Source organism: Poecilia formosa, unplaced genomic scaffold (assembly GCF_000485575.1).
Source record: "Poecilia formosa unplaced genomic scaffold, Poecilia_formosa-5.1.2 Scaffold385, whole genome shotgun sequence".
Taxonomy (NCBI): domain Eukaryota; kingdom Metazoa; phylum Chordata; class Actinopteri; order Cyprinodontiformes; family Poeciliidae; genus Poecilia; species Poecilia formosa.
The window spans coordinates 334,537-342,651 of record NW_006800324.1 but is presented as its reverse complement, the minus strand read 5'-3'; the positions used below and the strand labels follow the sequence as shown (position 1 = coordinate 342,651).

At 41.5% G+C, this 8,115-nt stretch overlaps 1 protein-coding gene across 1 annotated transcript; it reads left to right on the top strand.

Annotated features, from left to right (window-relative positions):
* The first annotated feature begins 237 nt into the window (after positions 1-237).
* On the top strand, positions 238-7,858 carry barhl1b (BarH-like homeobox 1b). Its single transcript, XM_007575662.2, has 3 exons — positions 238-1,546; positions 3,190-3,412; positions 6,556-7,858. Exons 1-3 carry the CDS (start codon positions 1,093-1,095, stop codon positions 6,860-6,862), a joined length of 984 nt encoding a protein of 327 aa, XP_007575724.1. The 5' UTR covers positions 238-1,092; the 3' UTR covers positions 6,863-7,858.
* The last annotated feature ends 257 nt before the right edge of the window (positions 7,859-8,115 follow it).

Here is an 8,115-nt window from a genome sequence, read left to right as displayed (position 1 = left end):
TATATATATATATGTTTTAATTGCTTAACTAAAATGATAATAATAAATCTGCACTAACCAAACTGGATTCAACATAAATAAAATGTGGACTTTTCAGTTGATTAACAACACAGAATAAAACTCAGCAGATGGTGAATGCCAAAATGTAAAACACCAAAGAAGAAGAAGATGATGATGATGATGATGATGATGATGATGATGAAGAAGGAAAGAGATCCGGAGAAAGAAGAAGAGAGTCGAGCAGGAACCAGCGAGCCGCTGCTCATAATAACCCCATTATGAGCCTCATCAATGATGTAATGAAAGCAAACAGTGTGAAAATTGCCTGTAAACAGTTGGATCTGAGTCTCCTGATGAATCCACTGTCTCCTATCAAAGCGAGGATGAGCAGAGAGGAGCGGAGGACGGAGGGAGGAAGGAGGGGAGGTCCACTCCGGCTCCCCTCAGCCAATCAAGGCTTGTCACAGGGGACTCACGTGGACGAGGCGCTCTTAAAACCTCGCTCCTGACTTTTCCTCAAGTTCAATTTTTTGGGATTCCCTCCCACCCCAGCCGCATCAAGTCGCTTTTACTTCCCCAGTTGTCACTATTTAACCTACTTTATCTCTCCTTTTTTTCCGCTTCCTCTTCCTCCTCTCTGTCCTTCTTTCTTTCTCTCCACAGCGGCTCCGGACCCTCCTGTCGCTCCGCTTCCAGCTCTTTAAAACCCGTTTTTAAAACCCGCTTTAGCTGCTCACAGGAATGCCGCTGAACAGAGTCCAGCGGGAGGACGGTTCCTGTCCATGGTGCTGAAAACTGGGGAACATTTCCTCTTCCTCAAGCCGAATCGATTGCTGCACCAGCTGCGCTATTGATCGCCGACAACAAGAAAATCGGATAAGCGAACTGTTTTCATTTGAATTTTTATCTGGAACTATTTCCGTCGACCGATCCGGCAGGAGGACTGGAAGTAAAGCGGATGAAAATAAGCAACAGCGGCGCGTTGTGCGGAGACGTCCGAACATAATCCAGCTTTCTTAGAGTAAAACTTGCACCTGAAACCAAATGGTCATTTAAAAGAGAGATTAAGGGAAAAAAGGCCTCATCGGAACAATGGAGGCGTCCACCAATGGGTCCAGTTTCGGCATCGACTCGCTGCTGTCCCACCGGCCGGGGAGCCCGCTGTCCAAGGCGGACGGCCTGCTGCCGGGGGAGTGCCGCTCGCCGCTGGAGTTCAGCCCCAGATCGGACGTGGAGAGCGGCTGCTCGTCGCCTCCGTCGCCCCGCAGGGAGTGCGTGGAGGAGGCAGCCCAGAGGCAGGTGCACAGCGCGGGGCTGCCGCCGCACCTGCAGCACGCACAGATCTCTGCAGGCGCGCAGCAGCGGACCGTCACCTCCTCCTTCCTCATCAGGGACATCCTGGCGGACTGCAAGCCGCTGGCCGCCTGCGCGCCCTACTCCAGCAACGGCCAGCCGACGCAGGAGGCCGGGCGGCTGGCCGCCAAGATAGCGGACGATTTCATCGAAAAGATCCACAGCAACTCCTCATCGGACAGCGAGTACAAAGGTAGCAACTTCTCCCGTTTCCCCAAATATTTCCTCCCCTCCCCCCCAACTTTTTATTTAGGAAACAGAAAAAACAAACAACAAAAATAACTTTCTATAAGTCATCCAGATATGTGCTGTGTTAATCATGCTCCATCTCTGGCTGGAAAGATAAATTTTTAGTTTATTTTTGTGATTCACATTTTCTAATTCACAGTTATAAATTTTTTGGCAATTAACTGAATTAGTTCTTTTTAATATTTTAGATTTTTCCATTTAGACTCAATATTTCATTTTAATAATTCACGTGAAATTAAAACGAGACACTGCAATAAAGCGAAAAAAAATCAATTAAATTGAATTTAACAGTTTGAAAAACTGCAAAATTTCCAATTTAATCAATTGAAAAACTATATATTAATCACTTAATTTTAATTCCGTTCATTTATTATTTTTAATTTAATTTGCAGGTATTTATTTATTAAGTTTGTTCGCGTTGCAGCGGCGGCAGAAAACATCCAGTGTCTGTTTATAATCCTGTCAGCTGAGGCAAAACAACTCATTTCATTTCAACCATATTTCATATCATAATTAACATTTTTCACATTTTTGTTTCAAAATTTAAACTCAATCACTCTCTCTCTTTTTTCCCCGCGTGTGCGCCCCAGCTCCTGATCGATTCATTGATTTATTTCAATGACCGATTGATAAAAAGCAGCCACGCGCACCTTTACTTTAATGTGGCCGCCCGGATTGTCTCGCGGATTTGATCCAATTTGTCCAATTTCGGCGCTTTAATCAGACGTGTGAGCGCGCGCGGCTCGTGGTTTCTTCCCCGTCCTGTGAAGTTGCGGCGGACGCGCGTGGAAGGCTGCAGCCCCGTCCCCTCGTGGCTCAATTAGGGGGATTATTATCGCGTTGCTTCCTGTGATGCCTCCGCTATTCAAGCTCTCTCTCTGTTCGCGTTTCTCTCCTTCAGAATGGATTATAAGAACTCATGTATGTGATTTCTTTGCACTCCACGCGTGAAAAGAACAAAGACTTCGCGGCTCTGCTGACGGGGAAAACATCAGATCTGAAATATGAATATTGAAGGAGCTTCTCATAACAATTTAAGGCCAAAAATCAAACAGCCCCGCAGCGAGGAAAGTCGCTTTGCGCGCTTAAAATCACGTTTTGGAAAAACTTTAAGGTATATTCTTTACTCTAAACACAAGCGCTTTTGTAATTTGCAAGAAAAAGAAGTGAAATTTTGGGCGATATTTGAAGCTGGAATTGCGTTTTAAGCAAAAAAAAAAAGAAAAAAAAAAAAAAAAGAAATATAATATCAGTGATATACCATCAATTTTCAACGACTGTCATTTTAAGACACTTTATGGACCCAAATACGCAAATTAAATTAATATTGTTCATTAAATCGCCTTTATTTTTCAGCGCATATTTAAAATGTCAATAAAAAATATTTTGAAGACTTCATAATTTATTCTCTTTGAAAATCAGAAAATGTCAGATTAATCAGTGACATGTTCTTTTGATAAATCCAATTTAAAATGTATTTTTATTTGTTTCAGAACTTTAAAAATGAGCTGCACAGACATTTCCACATTTTTACCTCCGTTTCCTTCCTCTCAACATTCTTCCTTGTTGTTTGTTTTTAATCGGCAGTGAAAGAGGAGGGGGACCGGGAGATCTCCAGCAGCAGGGACAGCCCGCAGGTTCGGCTGAAGAAGCCCCGGAAGGCCCGGACGGCCTTCACGGACCACCAGCTGGCGCAGCTGGAGCGCAGCTTTGAGCGCCAGAAGTACCTGAGCGTCCAGGACCGGATGGAGCTGGCGGCCTCCCTCAACCTCACCGACACGCAGGTCAAGACCTGGTACCAGAACCGGAGGTGAGGACCGAGCCGCCGCCGCCGGTTCTGCTGCTGCGCTGCTGGTTTTGCTGGGACGGGTTGGAGGAGAGACTCTGGTTTCCCACTGAGGAGAAAGTTCACTTCCACGGCTGAGTCACCTTTTCCCTCCATCCATTTAAACATAATTACAGCTGCATTTAATTTATTTTATACTTTAAGATGAATCTTTGAAAACCTCAAAACACTTTCTCTGTTTATTCTGTCTGCTCTTATTTAGCTGATAAAATGTGTCAAAGCTGGACTTTTCCATCCAAGAATCTTCTGTAGACCAATGCTTTGGTTAGACTTTATTTATTTATTTTAAGCCTCATTCAGATGAATTTCTATCAACATGAAAGGAAATGTGTTTGTTTTATTTAATTCTAATGAAAGGAGCAAAGAGTTGATTGTTTCTTCAATGTTCAACCGTTTTATATCGGTTCTGTAATGGAGAACCGATAAACTACAAACGTGTCAAAAAGCCTGAAAGTGCTAAAAGTTTGTAATTTTCCCTAAAACATAACCTTGTGTGTTTAGTTTCAATTTAACCTGAAGGGAAACAGTTAGTTTAACTGCTCCACGCATGGGGCCCATGTTCGGAGGATGTGAGTTGGAAACTTGGGTCCAGAACCAAATGGGTTGATGAAAGTCAACTTGGGTCAAAACGTAGAACCCAGATGTTTTCCACAATTTGAAAATATTCTCTTAATATCCATCCCAGACATCCAATCAGTCCAGCTGTGAGGATTAAAACAGAATCCAACGTACATAATACAGTTTTATACTGTTTTATTTTTAGTTGTCTATTTTAATATTTTTTTTAATATGGAAAAAGAGAAGAAAACACTTTTTTCCACTTTTTTCAGTTTTGAATGTCAGTAACATGGAAAACCGACCAAACAGACCAATCGCACCAATTATATTTGTATTTTTTCAGTTTTTATCAACCATCTATTCACAGCTTAATAACAAACTGCTGGTCAGAAACAATTATTTTACTTATTTAGGCCAGAAAATGCATCAAAAATTAAAAGTAGGTGTTAACGATTTTCACATTGTTTTGATGGAGGCAATGTTTTCTTTTGCGTTTGGGGAATAATTGACTTAAGGAAGAACCAACTTCAGCGCCATGTTTATTATTTAATGTCTTATTTCAGTTTTTGACGAAACTGTTGGTTGGATCTACTGGTGATTCAATAGCCCAGTTTCCAGTTGAGCAAAACCAAAGACTGGATTTATTTTTTAAAGTTTTTGTTGATGTTAGTCAGACAGGAAGTGGGTGGAGGGAAGAAGGGAAGACATGCAGCGAAGGTCACAAGGTCAGGGATCGAACGGGAATAATCGTCCAAGTCCCAGAAAAAACTTTTTTTGTAGCTTTTCTTATTCAGATATTAATAGTCAACCAACATTTACAGAACATATTGGACTTCCATGGGTAGCTCCATGCTAACCACTGCTCTGATTTAGATCAAAACGTGGATCCTAGATGTGATGCCCAGGTGAGAGGGGACCCATTTGGTTTTGCTAATGTGTGTTGTATTTAGTCAACCCAATGGGTCTCATATTAGAAGCCTAGCATGATTTCAGGGCCAGTTAATGCTGATGTGAACTCACATGACGTCTTTTTAAAATTTTAACCAGGAAGAACGATTTACATGTTAAATGGCCGACTGTCGTAACCCTGAAATTAATTTTGTATATTTAATTTAATCTATTTTTAGTTTTTAAAATAATTTTGTGTTTTTTTGTGTGTGACTTTAAGACAACCTCTGACAATCCTAAACCATAAAAACTTCTGCTTGTCATCAGTTCCCAAATGAGTTAACCCAACTCTCTGAAACGTTGATGTTCATGAATGTCTTACGTTTACTTATGGGACCCATAAGGGACTGGATGAAGAATAAAACTCCAACAGTGATTGCCTTTGTTTTCATAATCACCCCATATTGACTCCCTATATTAGTTTGATGTTGGTCATCTCTGGGCAATTTGTGGGACCCATCCGTTCCTGGTTGTATTGTCCAATTTGAACAGATTTTCTTAATACCCATTTGAGACCCACTATAATCCTACATTGGGTCCCCAACCTTTTAGTTAAGCCAAGTGGGTCCCTCCAAGAAGCCAATTGCGAGCGCAGGATCACTTAGAACCCATCCAGCCTGAGCTAACACCCATATGGGGCCTATATCCACTTTGACGTCCATGGACAGGGAGGCAGCTAAGTACTTTCGGAGGGGTGTGCAGACACATTACAGGCCCCCCTGGGGGGTTTCAATACACAAAGAGCTGTCAAATACAGAAAATGACGACTAAAAATAATTAGTCCATCATTGTTTGGCGCCCCTACGAGTCGCACCCACTTTTTGCACCACTGTCAATAGATTTATAATAATGTGTATTTTCGGTCGGTCAGAAACCTTTTTTATTTGGGATGTTTGACTTTATTATGGCCCATTTGATCCATCCTGATGAATTTCTAGCCACATTTTGAAATCAACAGACTTCTCTATTTTCACTCACTTTGTCATTTTTTTTCAACGTCCTTCCAATGAAATTGTGCTTGGAGAGATAATTTATAGAAAGAACATCCCTGTCAATTGTTGCTTTAATTTTTTTATTTTGAATCCTCAAGAAATTATTTCTTATTTATTTTCCACATTTACGGCAGAAACCATGCTGGTCATCACTGTCTGTGACTGAATTAACCTGAGTGCGTCTGATTATTTATTTATCTTTCATTTTATTTCTAACTCTCATGCAGCTAAATGACATAAATAAATATAAAAAAACACAATTTGAGTCGGAGTTGCTTATGAATAATGCATCGTTGCATGTGTGCATATTAATAATTCAAACAAACTACTATATCTACTCAATTATCTTTATTATGAATTATTCACCTGCGCGGAGTGCACGCTGGCAATCTGAAAGACGTGTTTGGGTGTGAACACAAAGTGGCAGGCTGGAGATTTGGGTGATTTTAAAAACAGAGCGGGGGGTAAGAGAGGCTGGGAAAAAAGAGGAAAACATTCCCTACTTCTAATTGGATCCCAGGTTAACAGATGGGAGATATTTTGGCGTGTCAAACACAATCGCTGCCGGCTGCAGGAAGACTAAAAACAGCCTGTTTTATTTCTCTCCAGGACAAAGTGGAAGCGGCAGACTGCGGTCGGGCTGGAGCTGCTGGCGGAAGCTGGGAACTACTCCGCCCTGCAGAGGATGTTCCCGTCCCCGTATTTCTACCCGCAGAGCCTGGTGTCCAACCTGGACCCCGGGGCGGCCTTATACCTGTACAGGGGCCCCTCGGCGCCCCCGCCGGCCCTACAGAGACCGCTGGTCCCGCGGATCCTCCTGCACGGGCTGCAGGGGGGCGGAGAGCCGCCGCCGCCCCCGCCGCCTCCACTACCCCCCATGTCCGGAGTGCTTCCCCGGCCTGCGCAGCAGCGGTGAGCCGGGCCCCCCTGCTGAGTTTTTATAGAACAAACTGGACCCGCTTTGAACGAACAGGACAAAATAAAGAGAAAACGATGAACAGTTCGGGCCTTTATGGGACAAAACTGGACGGAACGGAGCGGAAAAGACTCTAAACGGACTTTTTGTTGTTGTTTTTGTTTGTCTTTGTGAGACAGAAGCTTTATTTATAATTTATTTATTTTTCAGAAGGCAGTAAAGCCTTTAAGTTAAGTATTTATTTACACCCAGTTTCAGTATTTGGGCTCCGGTATTCGACCTCCAGCCAATTATTATTATTATTATTATTATTTACAGGTAATATGATCAAACTTTCATGTCTGAATAAAAAGTAGTTGTATCATCCAAATGAACAATATTTTTTAGTTTTTTCATTCATCCGAGTCGTTGACGTGTAAATAAGAAATAAGAGGACATTTTTTGTTCGATTGTTTGCTACTCGGTCCAGTTTAAACCGAACTGGTGCGATAATAAATATACGGATGGACTGGATGTTTGGATCCACAAACCTTGGCTCTTGCTGACTTAAATATGTCAAATTATTTATATCTAAAACGCGGTTTTAGCCCCCCAACAGATTTTAATGCATCACCTCGGTGAGGCCTCGTTTTGTATTTTTATCGATAATCGATTAATCAGGCTTGGGCCCCGAGCTCAGGTGGATTTGTTGACGTTGTGCATCATTTCTGTTATTTCATATGAAGCTGTGATAATAACTCCGTACTGTTCCGACTCTCCTTTATATTGGTGAACATGTATATTGCAGATATCAACCTTGTGGAGTGATTTTGGTATAATTACTTTTCCTGGTTTTTATTCGATTTGTTCCCTCTTCTTTCTTTTTTTCCTTCTTTTTTTTACATTTTAGTTTCTTAAAAGACGTTTCCTCCCAAAAAGTGGTGAAGTTTATTTTTATTTTTTAGTGAAGTTCACAGCAAAGGTTGGACTGATTTTAAAAAAAAAAGAAAAAGAAAAGGGGGGATTTGATGTAAAAGAGAATTACTTTTATAAATGTGGAAATAAAAAAAGATGTCTTTCATTTAATACCGTGAAACGCTTTTGGAGTTTTGTGGGGAACATGGAGGGGAATCAACACGTGGATTTAGTAACAATGTGTTTATTGTTGATACATGAACATTTGTTTAAATTCTTCCAAGCGCAAAATCTGGACATATGTGAACCAAGCAACGGAAATCTGTGTGATTTTTAAACAATTTGGTGTCTTTTCTCGA